At 38.2% G+C, this 25,558-nt stretch overlaps 1 protein-coding gene across 9 annotated transcripts; it reads left to right on the forward strand.

Moving 5' to 3' along the window:
- The first annotated feature begins 583 nt into the window (after nucleotides 1–583).
- Nucleotides 584–24,587, forward strand: LOC103711115 (vacuolar fusion protein CCZ1 homolog). 9 transcript variants are annotated; one of them, XM_039129382.1, is made up of 10 exons: nucleotides 584–940; nucleotides 3,527–3,732; nucleotides 5,402–5,495; nucleotides 10,225–10,408; nucleotides 10,589–10,701; nucleotides 14,924–15,022; nucleotides 15,151–15,615; nucleotides 19,951–20,106; nucleotides 23,270–23,499; nucleotides 23,724–24,098. In XM_039129382.1, the coding sequence occupies exons 2-10, from the start codon at nucleotides 3,566–3,568 to the stop codon at nucleotides 23,833–23,835; spliced, it is 1,620 nt and encodes a 539-aa protein (XP_038985310.1). In that variant the 5' UTR covers nucleotides 584–940; nucleotides 3,527–3,565; the 3' UTR covers nucleotides 23,836–24,098. The 9 variants fall into 9 exon arrangements, with proteins under 9 accessions (XP_038985310.1, XP_038985309.1, XP_038985313.1 ...); XM_039129381.1 differs by having other exon boundaries at nucleotides 3,533–3,732; nucleotides 23,724–24,097; XM_039129385.1 differs by having other exon boundaries at nucleotides 585–940; nucleotides 3,533–3,732; nucleotides 10,592–10,701; nucleotides 23,724–24,094.
- The last annotated feature ends 971 nt before the right edge of the window (nucleotides 24,588–25,558 follow it).

A 25,558-nucleotide genomic window follows, 5' to 3' on the forward strand; every position in this document is an offset into this window, starting at 1 on the left:
AGGATAATGCTCCTAACCTTCAGTACCCGTCTTGTATAGGAGACTCCCTTCCAGGCAGCCCAGAGTTCCACCCCTAAAACTGAGGTCTTGAAGGTACGTTGCCCTTCCATCACGACCAGTCTAGACTTGTGATCCTTTTTTCACATAAGAGATGTATCCTATCCATAAAAAAAAATATTTACTTACGAGACCTTACCCTAATCGGAATAAAGTCAGCGTTTAAAGCATCTTCTGAAACCAGAAAAGGCTGCTTGACAGTTGACACCACCATTGGTAGCTGATTTAAAGATCACGATGAGTAACTAGCTGGAGGCGTAAGCCAAGTGCCCAAGGTAAAGCTCACAACCGCCTTTCGATCTCCGATGAGATAGGGAGACGGAAAGCAGTAATCATAGTGGAAAAAAGGAAAGTTTTTAACTCCTACGGGGCGGTTTGGAAATGCATATAGGAGGCTGGGGCTTAACCGGCTGGTTAAAACTTAAAATTACTGTGTCCCCTTTTTGAAATAATTTTAACATGGTTAGGTAGATAAAGCGTCTTGAGTACAAAAAAATAAGGTTGCTTTTTTTTTTTTTTTTTCTTTTTTTAGGGGTAACGAACCAGACCTTAACCAGGTACTATCGAGGGACCAAATCCTTCTCCCGAATCTCTTTTCCTTGGAGAAATTTCGCACCCTCAGATATCACCGCCCCGATCACTCTCCCCCGTCAAATCTCTCTCTCGCTCGCTCGTTCGCTCGCTCCCCGCCACCGCCCCTCTCTCTCTTCCTCCATTTGCCACGTCCCCAGCTTTCTCTCTCTTATACCAGTTCTGATAAATTGGAGGGATGGAAAGAGCCCTACAAATTAGCGATCGATCTCAGGGCGAAGATGAGCCGAGAAAAAGATGAAGAGAAGCTGCTGATTAGGAAACCAAGAGGAGGATCTGCGCATCCAAATAGGTAATTATGTATATCCCTTTTTGAGTTTTTTTTTTTCTTTTTTCAAAGAAATCTTCTAGCAGTCCTAATCCGAATAAAATGTATTAACGTCTATAAATTGGCATTTTAGGTTTTTTTTTGGGAACTCTTTTGTTTTTTTTTTCCCCGATAAAAAGCGTATTTTCTGATACGCGGTTCGGGATATCTGGAATCGCGTTTCGTAGCCGAATCAGATTCCGAGCCGCTAAAATGCGATGGCGGGCTGGTAGGTGTAGCAGGCGTTTGATGCAACTAAGGGTCAATGGCAGGAGGGGAAAAGCAAACTTTACCCAATTTATCGATGACCGGTCTGGATTTTGTTGCATCTTATATTATTTAATTTTTATATGTGTTAGAATTCATAATATTGCAAGCAGGGAAATGAAAAGCCCGCAGCTAAGGTGAGTGGTGGATCCCCATTCTATCATCTTTGGGGCCGTTTGATTCCTTGCTGCTAGAGGTACGTGGCAATTGGAGTTGCATACATGTGAAATCGCAGGAATTCTAGTTACATATGGCTAGATTTCTTTTGTTTGGATGCAGGGCTTGTAGTTGCTTCAGTGCCTTTTTTTTTTTGTGCAAGAATAGAAAATCTACATATTTGGGTTAACTGGAAGAGGGTATTATCACATTTAAATAAATAAAGTTAGTGATATAACTCTTTACCCCTATGTTTTCCAAGGCGCAGTACTCTAAAGAGGCAAACCTGTTATAAGTGTGACGTTCCAAGTTATGTATCTCTTGAGCGTTTTATCGAATATTTTCTGCACATATATTCTAGAAAATAATTTTGAAGTAAGGCCAGATTTGAGTGCATGGACATGGATTTGTTAAGCTTCTTGGAGGGCAAGGTGGCAAGAATGAACCCCGGAGCACAAATCAACTGAGGCAGTTTTCATGTCGACCCAGCCACCTTATCATGCTTCTCCACGGAAGGGTGGTCTACTCTAATGTTGAGTATCTCCAAGATTTTAAATTCCATAGGACGGAGCTGTCTGATTTTCTTGAGGAATCAGAATCGCATCCTATCCTGACATATGGGACAGGGATATCCTATGATACACCGATCTGGATGCTCGGACAATAATGGGATAGTCTCATCTTGACGCTTGGGATTGTACCTCATCCTGATGTTTTGCGAGATGCTCCACCGAGATTTGAAACCTTAGTATGCCTATTGATATACATGGAGAGGATGCCTACCACGGTGATCATGTCGAGCCAGATGCAGGGAAACTAGAATATTTAGAAGAAGCCTAGCCCTTCACGGGCTAACTTGGTCTCAATATATCATGGTGTTTGAATTTGTTATATTTTTCTTGGACATTTCACTGAATTCTTGTTGTGTGTTTTGTTGGACCCATAGGTAACAAAGAGTGGTTGTTGGTTGGGGGTTGTCAGCATAGTGAGAGGTGCAGTAGAAGGATGATAGCTCAGAAGGAGGGGCCTTGCAATAGAAGGAGAAGAGGAGCACGTTGTCACTTGAGGGGAAGAGGGGGGGTTGGCATGTAGTCATGCAAGGAGAGGATCAAAGCTTGGGTGAGAGAACTAGACGAGAGAAGCTACCTGAGCATGTGTGACTTGAGTTGCAGCATCTCATCCTACAACCAATCCAGATGGCCTGATTTGGCATCTGGAGTTGCAGCAACCCTCTGAGCTATAGCTATCCAAACAGCCCAATTGCCACAAGTTGCTGCACTTGGACCTGCAGATAGCCCAGTTGCAGGGAAATAGACTTGATTTTTGAACAATGACTATGAAGTCCTTCATATTAGAGGAAAAAAACAAAATTTTACTTAGACATGTGGTGTTATCTTTAGACATTTTGAGTTTGCATTACATATTGTTCTCTGCCATTCATTCCAATTAAGGCTTATTTTCTGATGCTAGCTTAAAGTAGGCTCTTCGTCACAACTACTTTGATTTGTGTTGATCTTGTCCTTCCCTCCTCTTTTGTTGCCCTTTATGCAAAGCTTACCCAGTCTTCTAATTTCACAACTATCATAAGGGACACCCTGTTTGATTAATTTGTTAGGACGTGCCATTATCATTTTTAGCAAAGAATGATTTTATGACTCTAGTTTCGGTGGTATAGGTTGTTTTGTTAAATTTGATACTTGGGATAATTGTTGCTTCATATATTTAGGGCATATTTGGACATATTCCTGCAGGAATATCCTGTAAGGAATTGGGCCTAGTGGCCCACCTAGCCTGCATCTTCTAAGAGCCTGCCGAAATCCCAGCCTGTAGGTTTTTTGGTGTATAGGAAGAAAACAAGGACCCATGGAGGTATTTTCTTCTTCGCATAGGATTCAGACTGGGGGGTGTTGGGTTGATATTGTCCATGCTTAAATGGGCTTCCTAGTCGACGAATCCAGTAGAAAATTCAGCCCAAATCCTATTGGATTACCCAAACAGACTCCTAATAGAAAATATGCTGGCATTTCCAAATTATACTATTATGTTAATAGGATGCTAGAGTAAACTTCTCAAGTGAATTGTTGCTTTTTTTTTTTCTCTAAGTTGCTTATGCCATATGCATTTTGTTCCTTTTTCTTCTTCTTCAAGTTGCAGGTATTTAGAAATTGTTCAACAGGATTGCCATCCATGACCGCCATTAACGAGGGGATCCAATTTTGCATTTTTGACTTAAGAAGGGGACAAAATGAAGGCCAAGAAATTGACAAGATATTATTCTTTTACCCTTCTGACTGTCCTTTTCCAATGCAGCTATCTGTAATAGGACTCTGTGAGGGAATCATTACTTTTACTAGGTTAGTATCAATCATTTCATGCTTGTAATGTCTTGTGCAGTTTTTTGTATTGTAATGTGCACCCTTTTTAGAATTTTTTCCCTTTTTTTGCAACTAATACAGGAAAAATAGCTACCTTTTTCGTTACTTTCATTCTGTCCATGAATCTATTAAGCTGAAGGCTTCAATACTTTGGGAAACTAATTGAAGATTATACTTGTGTAAAGTACTTCTTTCACCAACTCCTTGCATTAGTGTCAGATTTATTTCAGTATTATCTGTATGACTAAATACACAAACATGCATGTGTGGCTGTGTCTGCATTATTAAGGAATGAAAATATTTTGATTCTTGGGGAATATCTTTTTTTATTTTGCTCCATATATTGGCTGTCAGATGTAGTCAAGGGGCAACAAAAGGGTGTTTATGTGAAAATATTGTTGTTAAAAGAAGTAACAATAGTATCATAGGAACAAGTTACAAAGTAATATCATAGACACATGATGATCAATGATGTTGAAAACACAAAAATGTGTAAAAACATGAAGCAACTTTATTCCAAATTGGTACCTAAACTCTAAGAAGTAAAGATATTTGATATATCTCTTGAATGGAAAGATATCAATCTAGGTAGCAACGTAAAGATGTGAAAATTTATACGAGCTAGAAGTGACAAAGCAATATCAGTTCCAATGTAATTTTGGTTTATGTCACATGTGTTAGATGAATTTTTGTTTGCATTGTTGTAAAAAAGATGGAATATTTTGAAGATAACTATAAATAAAAATGATTAAAAAGATATCTTGCCAGTTATGTGAGTAAGAAGGCATGTCTGAGCATAAATTTCTATTGACTATGTAATTTAAGATTTCATGGACATCGTATGAAAATAAGAGTTGGCTTACCGAGGGTTTTAATTTGGCAAGAAGATAAGCATAGTAGACACTAGAGAGGAACATGTATGCAAGAAAATGAATTTGATTAATTTGTCCAATAACTTATCATCTGTATGTATAAATAGAAAATTTGACTTGTGTTTGGCAATCTCTTGGTCCTAGTAGTGATAATGTGCTGACTGCTGAACATCAAAGCCGAATAACTGTTCTTGCTAGATATAGTACCCTCTCCTTCCTTGCATGCAGTGAATTAGGTTGTATATCCATTGTAATTATGTCTGGAGGGTCTAGAAATTGATTCTTTGATAAGTTTAGTGGAGCTCAAATTTTACCTGCTACGTTTCTCTTTCTCATGCATTAGGGGTTCTTGCTGCTCTTGAGGAAACAAAAATTTTTGGGGAATTAGAGGCCTACATCTATTTGGTGTTTTACTTAGAGGAGAAAAATGCTTGCATTTGTGGAGTTATATAATTTGGAAAGCCTGTGCTAATGATGATTTCATGGATACCCTTTGATGATTTGTCCAGTAAATAGATACAAGTCATACAACTTTTATGGCCAAAAAGGAGAGGGTGGCCTAAATGGCCTGCTTCTTTTGAGCATTGTAAATGATGATGTTTTTTCTCTTTATTTCCCTTGCGGTATTGGTGGTTGCTTTTCTCTCTTTTCTTTCCTTTCTTGACATGTATGTTGTCAGTTTGCTTTCTTCTTTCTTACTCCTTTTTCTTTTATCTAAACATATTTGATGCATTTTAGTTGTTTTTTTATATATCACTAAGATCTTTTCTCTGCAGAATTTTTTCTCCACAGGCTCCTTGTGAGGTCATAGAAGCAGAGAGACACTCTCATGTGTTTTATGAGGCCGAGTCAGATATATGGATGGTTATGGTATGAGCTTGTTTCTTTTAGACGGTTGTTGATTTATGATATTTTCGTTACTGGGCAACATCATCTCTATTTACGAAAGAACATAGATTCTAAATATTTACCCTGCTGCAGTATCAACATTTGAAAATGATCACCATAGGATCTAAAGTTGGGTGTAGCTTATCATATGCCCAGGACAAAATGCATGATTTTTTTTTGCCTGTTGCCTCTACAATTATGCTATACTTTGTTGGTTGGATGATCATGTGCACAGATAATGACACCTGATTTTTCTTATTAGTCATCCTTATTGCTATGAAGAAAGTTGACTCAGGTTTTCTCAATTAGGATTACATTTAGCTTTCTTCTAAAATAGTTATAACTACCAAAACAAGGCCTTCTGCTATGTATATTCTCTATCTTGCTTTCTGATTATATCAAGCAGAAAAAGCTCCTTCTATACCTGGATGCTTTATCTTGGTGATGAGGTATCAGCTTCTACTATATGCTCTATCTTGCTTTGTTATCCAAGCATAGAAAGATCCTTTCATATAGATGCCACTGGCCAGTAAGCAATGACTTTGTGTTGTTCAGGCAACTAGTCTACAAGTATGATTCTTCACACTGACAGCATATGTTACAATAGCTGGAATACTTACTTCCTGAGAAGATGATTCTACTATATCCCCTAGATACACTGCATTGTTCAGCTAAATAAAGGATAGCATTAAGATGGTAGAAATGTTCAGCAAGGGGAGCAAGAAAGATCCCAATATCTATAGTGTGGGCCCTCTTTTGCTAATTTTTTTTTTGTCTCATGGCCATGTCCTCATTGGTGTGTAAGATTTGTGGTTTGCATTTGTCCATTTGTGTGTTGGAGGTTGGTAAAGATGATTCATTAATCTTCGTAAATATGAAAACTTGGGTGTAAATGGGGCTTAATAGGCCTATATATGTTAGAGTCGTAGTAAACAGGTTGCTGCTATCTAATTGTGGCATATGATAGATAACATGTTCGGCAGCTGGCCATGACTAAGAGGGGTATTCTGGTCATCATGCCACTGAATTGGTCTGCTATGTTATAAGTAAACTTCCAATGGGCCAGCTGATTGTAAACCACCTTTTTAAGGTCCTCATATATGCTTTTAAGTAAGTGCATCCACCCTGGCTTAGCTCTCTTTCTTTCTTTTTCAAACAGGAGAAGTCTAACAGCTAAAAGTTGGACTGCATTTATTATCCAGTGTCTAACATAATTCAGAAAGACCTCGATCCCACATGTGTATCACAGTTGCTCAGTGCTAGTACATGTTAAGAAAAAGGAGCACATGGCCTGCTGTTATGACCGTGTTCCCATTTCTTGTCCTCCATTTCTTTTCCTTTTCTTCTACCCAGAGATTTTATGTATGTTTTCTCTTTTCCTTTCATGGTTTTTCTCTAAATTGATCCTTCTAATATAGCAACCTATGCAGGATTAAATTGATCCGTCATGTTAAAGTCTAGCCTTTGGATGATAGTAGAGCTAATGATCATTTATTTGTTGACCCTATGTTCTATATCTCATCCATTTTTTGTTGAGTTTATGGGGTTTGAATAGAACATCTTTCTGCATCTTCCTTCTTTTTATTGTTTAATATCAACATGTTCTTATCTCATCTATCTCTTATCGAGTTTGTGGGTTTGAATTAAACATCTTTCCACATCTTCCTTCTTCTTTATTATGTAATATCTACATAATGTATGCGTCAGACCTCATCATGTTTGATTCCCCCCACTATGGAATAAATGTGCTCTTTCTAGGGAAGTTGTTGGTGAGGATGTGATAAGGTTGTCCCATGTGCGAAACATAGTTATTAGTGAAAGACACATCATTATTACCACAAACAGTGAAATATAATCCCGGAAAGGAGGTATATGATGTCAAAAATGTTACAGCTGGTGGAGATGTTGGCTGAGGCTTTCCTATAGGATGTAAATGAGAATGGAGCTAACTATGTGCCTGTGATCAGGTCAGCTTCTCTTCCCACTACCAGTATATTTTGATGTAACTTATGCCATTAAAAATTCTATGTGGTTTGAGTAGATGTTTTGGATGGAATGAAGAACAAATTTCTCCACAAAATAGACCATCCAATACCAGGTCATCATGTGGAGCAACCTTGAGGTTGTTATTGCTCAGTGGAAAATCCTAAACTTTTTTCCGCGGTCTTCGCCGCACCCCCGCGAGCTTTCCTGCGCTACCCCCCACGGGCTCCGCCGCCCCTCCTCGGCCTACGCTGCCCCCCGCGGCCTCCGCAGGCGGCTCAGCTATTTCCTGCGGAAGCAGGTGCGCCCAGCCGGAGCCGGAGAAGAAGAAGAGAAGGAGAGAGCAAGCGGGGGAGGGAGGGAGGAGAGGCCAGTGACTAGAACCGTACCGGTCTAGTAGGCGACCGGTATGTCTACTAGTACTGGTACGACATACCTTGATCCCAATATAGAAAATGGAGCTAGCAGACATAAGAAAAATCACTCCTCAGGGTCTCTTGGAGGTGAAGCCATATCTGTTGACATAACCTGTGAGAGAGATTGCCACTGCCTTATAGATATAGTGTAAGAACCATCCATTTAGCAACAAACAACTTGATACAGTGTAGTACATCCATGACTGATCTCTTCATATTCAAGATAGATTCAAGCATTCCTTTCTAACAGTACCGCCCAGCTGAGAACTATGATGCCATAGTCCCTTTGATCCCTGATCCTTAGTGGTACTGCCCGGACCGGTACCGAACCAGTCCGGGTGGTCTCCATCGGTATGCCGATCGGTAGCGGTTCGGCGTACCTTGCACCCGACACTTTCTCCATGTAGTCTAGAAGGACCTAATGGCACTTGGCCACCTCTAACTTCAAAGTCATAAAGCATACTTTGTTTCTAGAGCATCTATGCACGATTAAATTCTAAAGATTATGCTTTAAGCATAGTATTATAGCATAAACTATAAATGCTCCGAAATGCACATTCTGTTTCTGACAAACGCTAAAAACATCATAACTTCATTGTTTTAACAACTCAAAACTACAAACAAATAGCTAAAAAAAATGTGTATAAATGTAAACCAACATGGTAGCACAACTAAGCAAGTACATATTTATGTTTTTCTTTCTTGTGTGTATACACATGGATATGTGTATGCATACATGTACATAATTGATTAATAATAGTTAGGTAATTGAATGAACCACATGATGATGAGTTAAGGAAAATAATTCACACTAGTAATAACTAATATGATCAGAAATCTATATTTCACCTACTAGGTGTGGATTGCAATTCTATGATTCACATTAGGAAACATATAGATGTTTGAGATACCGTGAAGCAGGTGACATCAGTCTGAGAACCGTGATGCGGAAAGCCTCATCGAACCAGCAGTCTTCATTTTTTGGGTTTCCCAGAAAATCTGTGAATATTTATACTCACATGATTAAATCAATAACTCTGTCGGTGATGCCATGAACTTATGAACTCATATCAATTGCTTGGATCAGTTACAGTTTAGGAGAGAACTAACAAAAGGATACTATGGTTAGAGTCCAATAATATTTCTAGGCATTTTATGAGAATGTTGAGTGGATAGATCTCTCTGTTTTATAAGTCTTCTTCCTCTCCACTCATCTAGCTGATAAAGAGAAGATGCGCAGAGACATCAGCTGAATAGAGATTTTATATCTGACTCCTTGTGGTCCCATCAGCATCTTTTTTTTAATCATATAAATTCATGTATTTTTGTTGGATAACTTGAATTGTTTTTATCAATTTCTGTGGGCAATCTCTTATTTCCTAGAGTTGCTCCCTTTTGTAACTGACTTTTATTAACCTCACTAGTTTCTTACTTCCATTTCCTGCACATGCATACAATATTCACAAAGTTAGAATCAGTTTTTTCGACATAATACATTTTTCTTCTCTCCTATCTGTATCTTTAAACAGTTAAAACTGAGAAGCGAGAAACAATAAAATCAAAATGGCTAATACACTTATGGGCCTGATTGGTTGCCAGGTTTTACTAAAGCTGGATTATTCAAAATTGCGAAATGAATGACTTTTATGGAATCTTCTGCTTGATTGCTTATCATAAAACCTCTTGCGAAAAGCCAAGCAGCCCTTCTAACTACCTTCATCTCACTTAGCTCATTCAATAACACCACCAATTAGAATACATGTTTGTCAGCATGAATATTTTTTGTATGGGTCTGTCAGTTATTTGGGTTCATTATTTGTTTCTCCTTGCTTGTAACTGTTTTAGAAATCTGTTGTTTACCCTGATAGACTTTAGCTGATTGTGTTCTCTATACCGAGATGGCGAACCTTGTTCTTCACTTAATGATTGCTATTTAGTAACGCATTATTTTTGCTATTGCAGGTAGTAATGCAATATTTGTAGCCAATTTGCATACTCTCTCTCTCTAAGTAGTTTGAACTGAGAAGCAAGAAATAATTAAAAGAAAAAGGCCAACTCACCTATAGCTACCTCTGTTACAGATCATTACTCAAGTACATGTAATGGCAAAACCACCAATAGAATATGTATTTGTATGAATGAATGTTTGGTCTAAGTCTGTTGGCTAGCTGGTGATTCTACTTGTTGCTTCTCACCTGTAACTGTTTAGATTCTTTAGAACATGTGCTGTTTGACCTGATGGACTTTGCTGATTGTATTCTGCCATTATTAATAATTGTTATTTAACAATCCAATATTTTCTGCTACTGCAGGTAGTGGATAAAAATAAAGACACTGAATCTATTTGGCGATGTGATGCCTTACGAGGCATACTTAAAGAAGTACATTCTCTATTCACAATGTTTCATGGATCTCTGCGAGCTTTACTTGAGAAACAACCAAGCGGTGAACTTGCTCGTAACCATTTATATTCCTTTATAACAGATTATCTAACTGGTATGAGAAATTTCTGTCTCCCTTACAAAATCGTAATGTATGGCTGTCATTCATATTATCTTCCAATGTTGTACAAGACTGAATTATGGTGTCCTAGTAGGCTATTCTTGTTCTATTTTCCCTGGTTGACAGTCATTGCTGAGATTTTATTTTTCTCTAATCAACCTACTTTCCTTGTAGAAGACTTTCATGTTGGGAAAAAAATTCAAATGCCGTCCTTCCGTGATTGTCTGAGTGAGCGCAAAACAGTTCAAATGCTAACAATATCACGGGAAGTGGCAATTGAAGTTCAGGTATGCTATCTTGTTTAACAGAGAAACAGTATTCTTATGTTGCATCAAAACATTCCAAGTTCCAACAGCCCTTTGATTCAGCATGTTTGCATAACTCTAATGCTTCCTATCTCAAGTATCCTATGTTTTTTTTTTTCTGTTGGAAAATGTTTACATTCTTTTTCTTTCTTATTAATACTTTCTATGCAATACTAGTGGTATGCTTTCTATGCAATACTAGTGGTATGCTTGAAAACTACCAAGAAAGTATTAGACTTTCATATTTTCATCAAGTCACCGAGCAAATAATATTGAACTTCAATTGAAGTAAGACTGCATATAGTGATAGGACTTGAACCCTAATTATAAAAGAGGAAACAGATACCTCTAGTAGATAGTTTGAATAAGAAAAAAAATTAATTTAATCCTTTTATTCCATCTTCTTTTCTTTTCCTACTTCTGTTTAACTGAATTTGTGGAGCCAAATATGAATTGAGAACAGCTATTGACACATGAAGATTTTGTCTGCATTTACTGTCTCCTTCTTTCTCTCGTTGTACCTTCTTTCTTTACTTTCCCTTCGTTCATCTTTCATATTTCTTCTTTACATCTATATGAAATGAGATAAAACAACTGATTTTGCTTCTAAACATCATCACCATCATCATTATGTCCCTTCACTCTTTTGTCTCCAGGTCAGAAAACTGATTTGATAATGTACAATTGCACTTAAGAACTGAAATAGATCAGGTCTGAAGAAACATGTCCTGTACATCTCCTTCATTACCAATGTTCCTCTCTTTTTCTTTTTCTCCTTTTTCCTGCTTCAATCTATATATGTTAGGTGGTGATAGTTTAGGGTCATTTTACATAATCACAATGCATTATAGTTGACTAGTTTTACCATTCAAGATGCTTTTTGCTGCACACAAGAAGCTGCAAGTGCTACTTTATGAAGCCAAGCAAGAGCAACACGAATTGTGTCGACCATGTTACGGGCTACTACTGCATGCCTTTTAAAACATTCATGTTGGAATAGAATGCGTAGAGTTCGTTATTATGGGGTAGCGAGTAACGGTCATGTTATTCATGTGGCCTTTTTCATCTGCTTCATAGAATCATGACTTTGTCTATGACTTTGTAGTTTCTTCAAAATCTAAACCTAGTTTTAATGCTTAGGTTGCTGAAATCATGGAGTGGTAGAACTGTTTCCCTTACGTAAATTCCTATATATCTGCTGGGCTTTGGCAGTGATGGCAGGGTTAAGTTAATTTTCAGATGAGTCAATGTCTAGTTCTTGTGTGGGCTTTGGAGGAATTGCCTGAAATGGTACCTACATTCCTCAAGTTCTTTATTATGGGTTTAGTGACTGGAATTTGCTTATAGATTCATTGAGCTTCTTGGTGTCTACCAGGACTCGCTTCATCTGACCAAGATGCTGAAGACAGGGCTTAAAAAGTTTTGTTGGAACTTGACGCTAAATTGCATTTAGTCGAATAAATAAATCAATGAAGCCTTCCTAGGGTATTCATCATTTCTTTCAGGAATCTGGAGTTTGCTTCCTTGGTTTGATACACAGAGCTCAAAGGTTTGTTGGTATCTGCCAGGACTTGCTTCTTCTGACCAAGATGCTGAAGACAGGGTTTAAAAAGTTTTGTTGGAACTTGACACTAAATTGCTTTTGGTCCGATAAATAATCAATGAAGCCTTCCTAGGGTATTCATCATTTCTTTCAGGAATCTGGAGTTTGCTTCCTTGGTTTGATTTAGAGTGACACAGAGATACAAGAAAGGAATAGAACTATATGACCAAAACTGTTCCTTTTTCAAGTAAAGATGGTGTTTTAGCTTCACTTTTTGTTATTATTCTCCCTATGGATCTTTTAAGTATCTAGCAATACATCAACATAGGGAAGATGCATTCTAGATCTTATTGTGTCTTTCTTGATTACTTATCTATGGATTTGTTGTGTTTCTATTGGGTTCACAGTTGAGTTAGGGGTCAAGCTTCTGTTCGAGAACAACGTATTATATACTGAAACCATGTTGTATTCAGTTGTGACCAAATGCCATATGCTGCAAACGATTCGTAGTGGTTGGTGTCTTCAGAGCCATGGAGTAATATATATATATATATATATATATATATATATATATATATATACACATGAGGGCAAAGACAATTAGGGAGTAGGAGAGAGGATGCAAAGAATAAGGTACATGAAAGAGTAAAAAAGTTCCTGCATGGTTTCTGTCTCCGACTTTTACCCTGAAAAAAGACTCTCACAACACCTAAATTGGGACTCTCATAGCACCTCTCTAATTCTGTTTGAGTAATGCACTCATTGCTCACTCTAAGGTGTACTTTTTGGTTGCAATAGTCGGCCCTATCATCATGCTTAAATATAGAAAAAGAATGTATGCCTAGGCTTCTTACAACTTTGACTCCTTCAAGAACTAGGAGAAAAATTTCTGCCAAAATATCACATAATAACCACTATAGAACTGAACCCACAAATTTAAGCTAAAAAGGCACCTACTTCATAAGGACTCCCAGTTTTAGTTGTACTTGTACACACAGGAAAAGTCACCAAATTAAGATAAGAGAGATTAACCCTTCACCAAAGAAAACCCTATGATGCATTGGCCCTACCCTTGCAGTGCACATGCAAGGAGTCTGTGATGGCTCCCCAACACTCCTCTTTAGTGCTGAATCCTACATCATCATGCCCAGTTTCATTGATTCTCCAGTATTTACGATATTTTTCAGAAGTTGTCTTCACACTCGAGATTTGGTTTCTTCTTCAGCAAGGACCTCTGTATCTTGGTCTTCTTGCTTTTTCTTTAGCTATGAATGGCTCCTTGTAGACATACCATCTATGAGCGAACGGATGCTAATCTTTCACAGGCTTTTTTGTTGTCATGGAGAACCATCATCTCAAGGATCATCATTCTTCTCTAGCCTTAATTCATCAGTTTTGCTGCCTCCCAAACTAGACCTAGCCTCCAACTGGCTAATCTCCCCTGCTTTCAATCTTCCTCTTGGAGCTGATTTTGCACCTTTTCTTCAGGCTCGAAGGATCTGACAAGAGAATGTTTTGCTGGTCCACCATGATGATGTGCTATTAGATCACATTATGAAAAATATATTCCTTGTTAGTCGACGTTCATGCTACCCCTGGTTCGACGTATCGGCCCGAACTAGGCAGTATGGGGCATGCAGTACCAGTCCGGTACCAGTTCCTGGTACAGGTGGTGTACTAATTCTTGGTACGCCAAAAAAAACTCCGTACTATACCGTATCAATAATGCTAGTGTGACACCCGTATGGAGTCCAGTACCAAGACGGCGAATCTTGATGCTACCTCCATCATTTGATCATAGCAACCTACAATAATGCACCTTTTTCAACTTCGGTATGCTAGTTTTACATCAAAAAATATAACGCACACAATAACTCAGAGATGCTTGACTTTCAATTTGTTTCCTAGTAGTTTCTTGTGCAAACAAAAAAAATCCAATGGATTTCTAGTAACCAATTGAGCTTGTACAAGACCAAGATCTTACTTATTCAGCATATAACGTTCGTTGGCACTTGTCTCTCAACTAGCAATTCTTTCTCATTGCCACCAATGTTTTAAATCTCGTGAGACAAGGCTATCCTGATTTGCACATGAAATGGGATGTGCCTCTATCCACCTCGTCCTGACACTAGGACAGGAGATATCCCAAGACGTGCTGATGGTGATGCTGGGACAAGGGCGGGATGGGCCTGTCACAACACTCAAGACGGTCCCCTATCTCGGTGTCCCGTAGGATGTCCCACCGGGATTTAAGACCTTGATTGCCTCCTTGTTCAGCTATTGGTGTTAGCAGAAATGAATTGCATTCTGGCAATGTTGCTTTCTTGTGCATATGGTTTAAGACTTCCCTAACATGGCATGTTCTCTATCTTGAAATTTTTACAGCTTTTTTCCCTCCTTTGGTGGGTGATGGATTAACCTTTTTTGCTTTGAAATTGTCTAGCTGCTAAAACTTATGATGACAATAGCTATTTTGATGATTTACTGAAGTTATCATTGAATGGTGCATTTATTGCTAAAACTTCTAGTGACTTACAGTCAAATCTTTTGTGCTCTTGGCAATATCATCATAACTCATCATACTATCTTCAAATTACGGTAGATGGCTTTAATTGATTCGTTGAATGCATTACTCATTGACATGCTTTGTGCATTTTGCAGTCACTTGTCACAGTAATAGGATCTTTGTGTATTGGAAACACAATTTGCAACTCAATGATACTATTTCAAGATCTGCTGGTGTCAACAACACTCTCTCCTGTACGGTTGTGTTTCCTCTCACTTTGGATTTTCAATTATTCTTGCTAGTTTGTGAAATTCAGAGCAAATGTTTGCTGGATAATATGTTATTTTTCACAAGATATTTACCCTTATACTTTGCATGGTAGGATGACACGACAAATCTGTTTACTTATGCTGTTCTGAGGTTAACTCCGCATGCTTTAACTTCCAATACAAATTCTTGGTCATATTTGCGGAAGGGAACTTCTGCACCTAATGTTGCTGCAAACTCTGCTGTACCAAATGCGGGATTGGCGTCAGAAGGGTATCAACACAGATCTCGTGATACTTCCCCTGGAGGACAAAGTCAGAGATATCATATACTAAGGCCTCTGCAACGTGACAAATGGTCTAAAAGAAAGGATGGTTTTGTTGGCACTGACATTTGGGGTGCAGAAGTTGGTACTTCCATTCCTTTGAGCCCAACATTGTGGCTCCAACGGACAGAGGAGCACGCATATCTTTGTGTTTACCAGTATAGGAATTTGACTCTTATACTCCTGATTCCCGTTTGCTTGATGACAAATGGAGAGCAGGGCTTAAGTCTGGTGAAAAAGCAACTTCTTGAAAATGTCAGTATACTTTCTGCAATAGATGCTTTTCATCTTTTCTATTTGTGCCTTCAGTCTTTTTCATGTCTGGATTTCTTCACCTGCATTACTCTCCTTAAGCAAATGAGAGCACTTAATGTTTTACATGTAGTAGCTTACATCAGTCATTCTTCTTTACTTTTCCTCCATCTTATCAACATACGTATGGATACACCTTATAATTATTTGCTTTGAAGTATAAAGTACAAGTTCAAAGAGGAAAAGGGAACAAAAACAGCCAGAGTGCAAAAATAGCAATAATGTACAGCTAAATCAATAAATAAAACCACCAATTTTATGTTCTGATTTTCTATATATATATGCTTGTGTCATTTAATTATGGAATTAACTATAGCTCCAAATATCTTCACGTTGCATTTCTTACTGCTTTTTGCATGGACAGCGTCAAGATTATTGATCAAATTATTCATGGTGTCTAGAACCTGTACCAGTTTTGAATAAGAAAGCAATTTTTCATGATCATAACTACTGATCTGCACATTCTATCTGGTGGTTGTAGCACTTTGGAATGGGAAACTGAACTTTTTTTTTTCCCTTGGTATCATAAAGCAAGTGTGGACTTCTATCCTGGCTATTGAATTTTGCATGACAATTACCATGACATGAATGCAAAACCAAAACCCAGAGGACTTTATAATTTATTTTGGTTTGAATGGAATCCCTTTCCACCATTGGTTCCTATCAAAAGCTTCATTGTCATTGTTGAGCCTGATATACATTGTTGGCCTTTCCCTATCACTTTAAGCTTTTGGGGTCTAGTAGTTAGCTAACATGGTATCAGTACTCAAGGTCACTAGAGGTCACAAGTTCGAATCCTGTCCATGCAAATTATTTATATAATTAATCTAGATGTTTCATTCTAGTCATTGTTCATTATCTTGACTTATTTCAGTTATTGTGGTCTCTCCACATGCATGGTCCGAACCTCATGAGTGGGAGTGTTAAGCCTAATATACATGGTTGACTTGTTCCCAGTCAACTTAAGCTTTTGGAATCTAGTGGTTATTTAACAGTTATGAAAAATTTCTTTGGCTCCTTTTGCACGGCTACCATCCATGTTATCTCATGTTTTCCTCTTCACTTCTAGATCCTAAAGTATGGGTCTTAGATATTGGAACTTACAATTCCTATACCTACTCTAAAATGCTTAATCTTCATCTTATCCCTTGTGAGATTTACACTTAAGCTTTCTCATCATTGCTTATTTGGTGTGCTTGTTCCTTTTTTATGGAGCATGTTCAAGTTAGTTCATCCCTCCATTTCTTATCGTATTTGATTTGTCTCCATAATCTATGATGGTAGGGTACCTCTAGGCATTTAATTTGGACTATGCCTCAACTTCATTCCCCTTGCCATGAAATTTGCACTCTGCTGCGAGGATTGCTCTGGTAGGTGTGCAAAAGGGAGGCTTCCAGTTATACCATCCTTGCAGTGCTCAGAGTTCCATGTTTGCCAAGAATCAACCCAAGATTTAGGTGTAGCCAATCATAGTTTACTACTTTAAGCAATGCACAAGGCACGTAGGATGTATTTATTGACAAGCACATGTATGTGATGCGTTGCTCTTTCATGATATGTATTATACTCCTAATTTTAATTTTTGTCATTAAAGATTTGTTCTATATTTTTGAAGTAGTGAATGAACGTCATTTTCATCTTACCATCCCTATGCTTGACCCCTTTCTCTAATTGTTTCAGGTGTTAGATGTTGCTATCCTAGATAAGCCCATTGATGTGAGTTATCTATAGAGTAGACTATGAGATACGGAAGGCTTCAACATGAAACTGGAACTATGAGAGGAGTTTATAGCTAACAGAAGTACATAACTTGGTGTTAAGCTAACATATGCTCATTCATTTCAAATTTTCTAACCTTATTGGGAATATGGATGGAACTACTGACTTGATTAGAATTAAGGAAAAGGAATTTCAAAAAAATTGCTATAAAATTTTATATTTGTTTTAACAAATCGAGTAAAAATATCAGGGCATCTCTGATTGGACAGAAAAGATGGTTGGAGTGTAAATGCACCTTCAGATTGTTGCATGATCTTGAGATTCCATTAAAACTTGAGAAAAACTTCACATAACAGTCAAGCTAAGCGTTATGGTATAAACGAGAATATTGGACAGTGAGATGGCCAATCAGAGTTAGATGAGCTTCGGTAGAGTTGAAGATGCTGAGGTGAACTTGTGACAAAACTATGTTGCACAATGCTACATTTGAAGAGTAGAGGCACAAAGTTAAGTGTTTGATATGGTTTGGGCAGGTGATACGTGATCTAGAGACAAGACTGATGAAAAGGGAGTCCATAAGCATGTCAGGGGTCCTAATAAGAATGAAAGACATCAGAAAACTACAACTAATGTACTAAGGATTTATTTGAAGAATCATCCAGTTTGGTGCACTTGCATAGAATACAACAAAAAGGCATTGTGGGAGGATGTTAATAATTCCAAACAGTTGATTTTGTGATTTATGTATTAGTTGATATGCTATGGTATATAACAATTGAGTTTGGGAAAACTGATGACTTGGTTGTAAAAATATGAAATTTTATTTTCTTGCATAGTCTTTGCCAAGGGCCACTACTAAGGCCTGTACCGGTTTTCCGGTAGCACAGTTCTGTACGCCCCTTGCCATTCCATGCTGGGCTTGTACCAACACAACAGAGAGGGCGAGGGAGAGGGAGAATGGGAGAGAGGAAATGAGAGAGAGAGGGGAGGGGGGGAGGGTGGGGAGGGGGGAAGAGAGAGGGTGGGAGGCGGATGGCTGGGGAGGGGCACGGAGGGGAGGAGGAAGGGCTCTATTCTCCAGTTCCCCTATTTCGTTGGACATAGGGGTCCCGGAGGGGGCCTCTTTTTTTTATTTTGAAGAAATTAAGTGAAATAGGGGAATCAGAGGGCAGAGCCTTTGCTCTGCCCCTCCGTGCCCCTTTCTGGCCCTCCGCTGGCATCCTTTGGCCATCCTCCTCCCTCTTCCTATCTTTTCCTTCCTTCCTCTCCCTCTCCCTCCTTCACCCATTTCTATTTCTTTTCCTCTCTCGTTCTTCCAGCCGGTATTTGGAACAAAGGGGTGAAACCGTGCCGGTCCGCCCCCAATATGGTATTTTGGGTTTTTGCTATTTTTTAAGAAAAGTTGGAACTTATTCCTTAACTTTTTCCCTCTCATGGATCATGGCTCCTAGTTAGCAATCTAGTAATTTCAGTGATATTTGCCAGTGAACATGCATTATGGTATTAAATTATATATGGTGTTAATGAGTCAATCATGCTTTGCTGATATATAAAGTTGGCATTTTATGAATAGGAAGAGTAAAGAGGATATTGGAAGTACTTATAGTTATAAATTTAGATTTCTGCTGTATATTATTTTATATCAGTCTACCCTGTACCTTTATGTCTTGCTTCTTCTTCTTTTTCTTCTCCTTCTTCTTCTTCTTTTTGAGATGGGAGGGCTATTCCCCGCCTCCACCCTATGACATCCCACTCCATCTATGCCAAAGCCCAGCCCCCTGTGCAGACCATGCCATTGCTCGCAGGACTAAGGCTTTTTATAATTGGGGATCAAAGCGAGGGTCAACACCCTGCAGAATCGAACCCCTGCCTGTTGCCTAAATGAGAATGGTGATACCATCTGAACCATAGTTCAGTGGTTTTATATATTTTTACATCTCTAGATGATCCTTTATGTGCTTGTATATCCTGCATAATATGGAAAGATGTGGTTGTTTAGAGCCTAAAAAATACAGTTGTGATTCGTCATGATCCTCAGGTGCAACTTATATTAGTGAGTCTAGTTATTTCTTGGTTTTCATGGCATAAAGCAGAATGTGTGCCATCCTGGTCTCAATGCACTCACAACCTATAGAACATGAACAGGCATCTCTCAGCCTTTTCTTTTGCAGTTATGTATGATATGCTTGTACACTTGTTGGTGATCATGCCGCCTCAAAAATTATTCTGGAAACAATGATCCTGATATTAGTACAGTCGCCTAGCATTAGTTGAAGCTGCATCTTTTTCTTAAGAAGGTTGAATTTTGATGCATCAGTATTTTTTCAAGTCTAGCATAAATAATTTGAGATTATGTTGGCTATTAACATTTAATTAGATGCTTGACCTTTTAAAATGGTTTATGTAAGAGAAGGTCCTGATGGCGTCACTCTTCCATATTTTTGCCCCAGGGTTACCTTTCTGTCCTGGTCTTCTTTCATTTCTGATATCTAGTACTTAACAATTTCTAATGCTGAAACCATGCTGATTTATTTTCTTTTACCTTTTTTTTTCTCACAGGCATCACAGAAGATTGTAAATGTTGAGGAGAAACTATCCAGAGGATGGGGTGGTGAAAATGCTTATCATGTCAGTGGGTATCGCTACTTACTTGTAGACCGTGATATGGGTATATCAAGGGCTTCCCCACCAGGAAAAGTCACGACTCTTACAAAGGTTTGTGCTGTAACATGTTGTCATGCACCTGTGCTCTATATATAACTGTTATATTAGCTGATCTGTCTCATTAAATAGATCCATCACTTCCTACCATTCACTTTCGGGAGTTTAAAATTATGCAGAATTATTAATTGGTTACCATGCCTGTACATTTTTGACTTTCTCAAATCCCTATTATCTATTCTTTGTTGAATGATCTGCTTTGTCTATAGTTTCCATTCAAAATTGCTGAGCCTTATGCTTCTTCCATGTTCTATCATCATATTAAGGGTCTGCTTGGAAAGTCCTGGTGGGATAGGCTTGGATTGCATCATGGAGGGTACGGAGAACGGAAGCAGGATAGTGGAAGAGTGAGAGCATGGTTCACGCCTTCACGGCACCCAATCAAGAAAAAAGACCTCTCGAGTTCTTTATCATATCCTACAAGGTCTTTTTCCTTATCCCACCAGGAGCTGGCCATGGGACTCCCCACTTCCTTCCTCTCCTTCTCCCTCACTCCCTTCATGACCCTCTAATCCCAGCCTACCCTGCTGGAATTTTCCAAACAGGACCTAAGAGTCTGCTTTATCCTGCTATATGCTCTAGGATGATCTTTCTTCTACAATCTACATTATGGGTGCTTATCAGCAACTATCTTGTTTTATCCTTATTTCTGTTTGGTCCCAAGGTCCTTAGGTTACTCGTTGATTGTGCAGGCCTTAAAAATAGTTTTTGTCCTTGTGGAGGTCATTTCGTGTTTACCATATGCATTTTGTAGATGGTACTTAATTACCTAAACATTTGAGGAGAAGGCCTCAACCAGATTCTGAACTCGAACAGAGCTCAGTTCTAGTCTTAGATACAACTCTCAACAATTGGTTTATGATAAAAGAGGATATAGTCAATGACCAAAGTGCATTTTAGGCATGATCTGCCATACCGGTCCGGCCTGGAACCATTACCAGATCAGCATAGAATCCAGTACCGGTAGTTTATTGTTGGAGATCCGGTACGGAACCGGTACGGGCCCGGTTCGGACCGGTCAGGGCCGCCACCGGTACGCCGACCGGTACCGGTACGGCGGACCTTGATTTTAGGTTTGTGGAAATATTAGAATGACATACCATGGGCAAGAACTGAAATTCTATGTCTTTAGTGCTGTGGAAATATCTTAAATCGAAAGATTATTTGGATTTGAATATCCTTTATGATGAGAATTTCAGACTCAACTTTTGGGAAGATAAATATGATACTGCAATACTAACCATTTCTCCTGCATGATTGCTTAGAAGGAAGAATTCATAGTTTGAAATAGTTTTTGAACTTTTAAGAAAATATTGGATGGTAAAACCTTGTATCTCAAACAGTTAATCCAAGTTTTTACAGGGTAGCGTTAGTATTATATCATCATGGATGGCACTAGGTTGTTAACATGGAAACACAGTAAGTATTATATCATCATGCTAGTTAACATGGGAGCGCACTAAGTATCATATCGTCATGCTCTTCATTGCTGACAAAGGAATTTGGTTGACATTATATAAGAATGTTTTAAATGGAAGATTACTCTTCACTTAGATAGAAGATATCTTTAAGGATTGAACGTTACCCTCCCCAAATAAGCCATGTAAGTAGTCAGAAGGAGATTTTTAACCCAATGTTTCCCTCAAGGTTTGCTGTACCGGTTGGTACTGTACCGTACCGAGTGTACCATACCGTATCGGTACTAAACTGGTATGCAGTCTCGTAATGTACTGACATTCGGTATGCCTCGCTATCTCATACCGTACGGTATAGGATTGTTTCAGTATGGGGTCCGATATCGAAAGGCAAATCTTGGTTTCCTTATTTACTTTTGTGGTTTAGAGCTATGTCATCTAGTGGAGAATCGAGAAATAACTAGATCTGTTCTTGAGAAAAACTAAATATGAGTGTGGTGACACCAATTTACTTATATCTCATGTTTTACCAGCCGTGACACCAGCAATGTAGGAGGGAAATTTTTTATGGGCCGTCGTTATTTTAAAATAGTTTAGTGAAGAAAAAAAATAGATGTATCAGATCCTTGGTTCTTTATCCTGTCAATTTCTCTCATGAATCTACAGATTATGGCATGTTATACCAGCTGTGCATGGAAGAGTTTTAGGCCTGAGGTTGAGCCCGTGTATATATGATAAAAAGATTTTATAGCAAAGGGCATGGTTGTAGTCCTTTACAATGTTAGAGTTTTTTTTATTTTTTTGCATTCAATCCTAATATTTTTTTCATATTGTACATAACGTCTCTATTTATGCATATTTACAAATTGAAGTAATCTATTCTTATTTGCCAAAAAACACTTCTGTTAGCCGTCCGTCCCACCTAGAATCATGGTTGCAAGTTTCGGTTAAATGAGACTTGAAACAAAACCAGAATGATTTGGCATCCACCCATAGATAGTCTGAAACTGAGGTTGGTTTAAGAGTTTTAGACAAAGCAATATGGCCGTATTAAATGCATGCACATAAATTATTTCTGAAATAAGATTCATTAGAAAGTATAGAACTTTTCTCTTGAAATCATTGTTTGCATTACTGAACTATTCCGCACAGTACCGAGCATACCTTTCAGTACCAATAAGGTATCAAGACTCCGTACTGTGTACCTACATGCACTTAGTCCTGGGTGTGTCAATTGGGTACTGCTACAGGGTTCAGAACTGAGTTTGCAAGCCATGTTTGAAATCAAATTCTTTTTCTTAGTTCTGTGATCCACCTCCAATCTTGTGGCAATGGTATTTAATGCTGTAATCTTCATTAAGCTATAAAAGGTTCTTGTTTTTTGAAGAGCATCGATGATTCTACAGATTCATCTAGAGATACCCTCGTTTGAGGAGTAGGATACCATTGTAATGCATTTTTTTTTATTTGTTGATGCCAGCAAATCCAAGTATGTAGGAAATATTTCAGTTCTATTGGTATTTCTTGTTTCTAACCATTTTAGATATGTTGCAGCTTTGGAATCAAAGGAAAACAAGATATCTTATAGTGGTGCAAATTTAGTACTATATTGAAGAACTAAAACGGCATTGAATTCTTATCCTGCAAATTGAGCTCATGATTGCAATAACCAACCTGCACTATATACAAAAAGTTCAAAATATGTGCTTTAACAGGGTTCTTCTGGGCATCTTGCTTTGCAGGACTCATTACTCGCACTTAATAAGCTAAGAGAAGAGGTTGACTTGGAGAAGTCGAGAGCAAAAAGGGATAACCCCGACTATAGAAAAGATTTTGAAGTGTGTATTAGAGCCAGAAATAATGCTTGGATAATTGCCAAGGTTACAAGAGGAAGAGAACTTTATATGGCTCTGGAGAAGGCCAATGAAACACTTCTTTATGCATCCGATGCTGTTGAGAAGTTCAGCAACAGGTATATGTTTTGTAGCTGTGCTTCAGGAATTCTTTTTCCCATTTGTTTTCTCTTGTGATTAATAAATAATAGATCACGAGTCGGTTTGCATAGATTAAATATCACTCTACACTTGATTTTAAACTGTTTCTTGAAATGTCGCCACTAATCCCAGATATGATTATGCTATACGAAAGGTATTTATTTGTGGCCTCCTAACTTTTGCAACATCATTTGTGCGCTAGCTTTTTCAATTGGTCTTGCACCCCAGAATCTTGCAACTACCTCATTTATGATGGAGGAGATCATACCACCATGAGATTAGGTGTAAGCTGTTGGCTTTTCCTGCTTGTTTGAATTGCTAGATATAAAATCTAATATTTTAGTCATTATGTTGCTAGAATAATAACTAGATTCATCTTTGTGCAATGGAAGATGCCAGCTCTTCAATATACTTATAAACTATGTCGTTTTGAGATTTGACACCCTGATTCATCATTTGTCACAAGCTAAGGAAAATTTTGTGGCTCATTCTTAGTGCTGGATAGGAACTTAGATACTTTTCAGAGGTTGGAATGAATCCATTCAATGCTAGTTCATTGTTTAAATTTGTTCATTATTTGCATTCTGATAACTTTTGGCAATGCTCCCTGAAGGTATTGTGATGGAGCGTTTTCTTTGGACTAGACCAAGCTCAAGGTTCTTTTATCGAGAGAAAAAAGGACCAAGCTCAAGGTTTCAGAGACTCTAAAGATCCAAAGCAGTCCCCTCCCAAGACCAATTTATAGAACTGCATCAACGGGACTGTTCCCTGGCCAAAGTACCATGCCTTGCCTTGACGGGTTGCAGTTCTGATTTCAATTTACAAAGGCCTTTACAGTATTGTGGGAGTGTATATAATGTTGAACACTTCATATCATTACCACATTTAAAGTCTACTAGTCACATGCAGCTCTGAAAATAAGTGGGAAAAGCCATGAAACAAATGATATCTATTATTTTACAACTAATTATCTTGACATGCTTTTGTGCAATTCAAGTGTGCTGATTATTATATGTACTCATTTCTTGATATGCAACTAGATGCACTCCAAGTATGTTTCTTATTATGTGTACTCGTTTCTTGATAAACTACTAGATTCAATTTCTGGCCTTCAGATATCATTACTACATCAAGAATCCTAAGCACATCAAGATCATAGGGCTGGGATCATCATAGCTGGCTTCATTGTTCTACCACGTAGGTATGTCACTGTTAACTATATCTACAAAATCTATCATTGCCATTCTTATCAGAAGACGAAAGATTTGTACATGTTTGGAAAACATTATCCTTTGAGTGTTTTTGGTGGTCTTTCTCAGGCCACCCTCTTTTTTTTTTGGTTTTGTTGTTGTTTTTGCTGCTTTAACGGGTTGCTCATCCACATTTATTGGATGACTCTCTCCTTTTGCTCCTTAACCCCGCCTCCTCTCCACCGGGCCTGCTTCCTCTCCCACTTCTCTCATCCTCTCTCCGCTATCTGTTCATTTTGTAATGAACAGTTTCTGTAATGAACAGTATTTTCTTTTGAATTTGTGGGGCTTTACGTATTAATTCTCACCTTAAATATATGTTCTAAGCATCACGTTTAGTCTCTTTGATCCATCTTCACCAATTCCTACTCCTTCCTGCACAAAGAAGCTATCATCACCTGAAGTAATAGATCCATTGGCTGCATATTATATATGATATCTGAGTTGGCTTCATTTACAAATGAACTTAAATTCATAGATATCCTGGTTTGGTAGATATTGGAACTTTACACAAATACTTAATTAACCCGAAAGTGAACATATAAGTTCTAACCAAGATAGAGACTCGCAGTATCTTTTCCCTCACCAGCTCAAGATCTTGTTGGGAGGTTTGTGGTGTCAATTTTGGAAAAAGAAATGAAAACTATAAACAGACAAACAGAAACAAAGTCATATTTACTATATACCTGAATGTAGCTGCTGGAAATAATGCATGTATACAGGAATGAAGATACTTGACCGAATAGATAGGAAATAGATCATATTTGATCAATAAGTATATTGAGTT

The sequence above is a fragment of the Phoenix dactylifera genome, chromosome 8, assembly GCF_009389715.1.
Source record: "Phoenix dactylifera cultivar Barhee BC4 chromosome 8, palm_55x_up_171113_PBpolish2nd_filt_p, whole genome shotgun sequence".
NCBI lineage: Eukaryota > Viridiplantae > Streptophyta > Magnoliopsida > Arecales > Arecaceae > Phoenix > Phoenix dactylifera.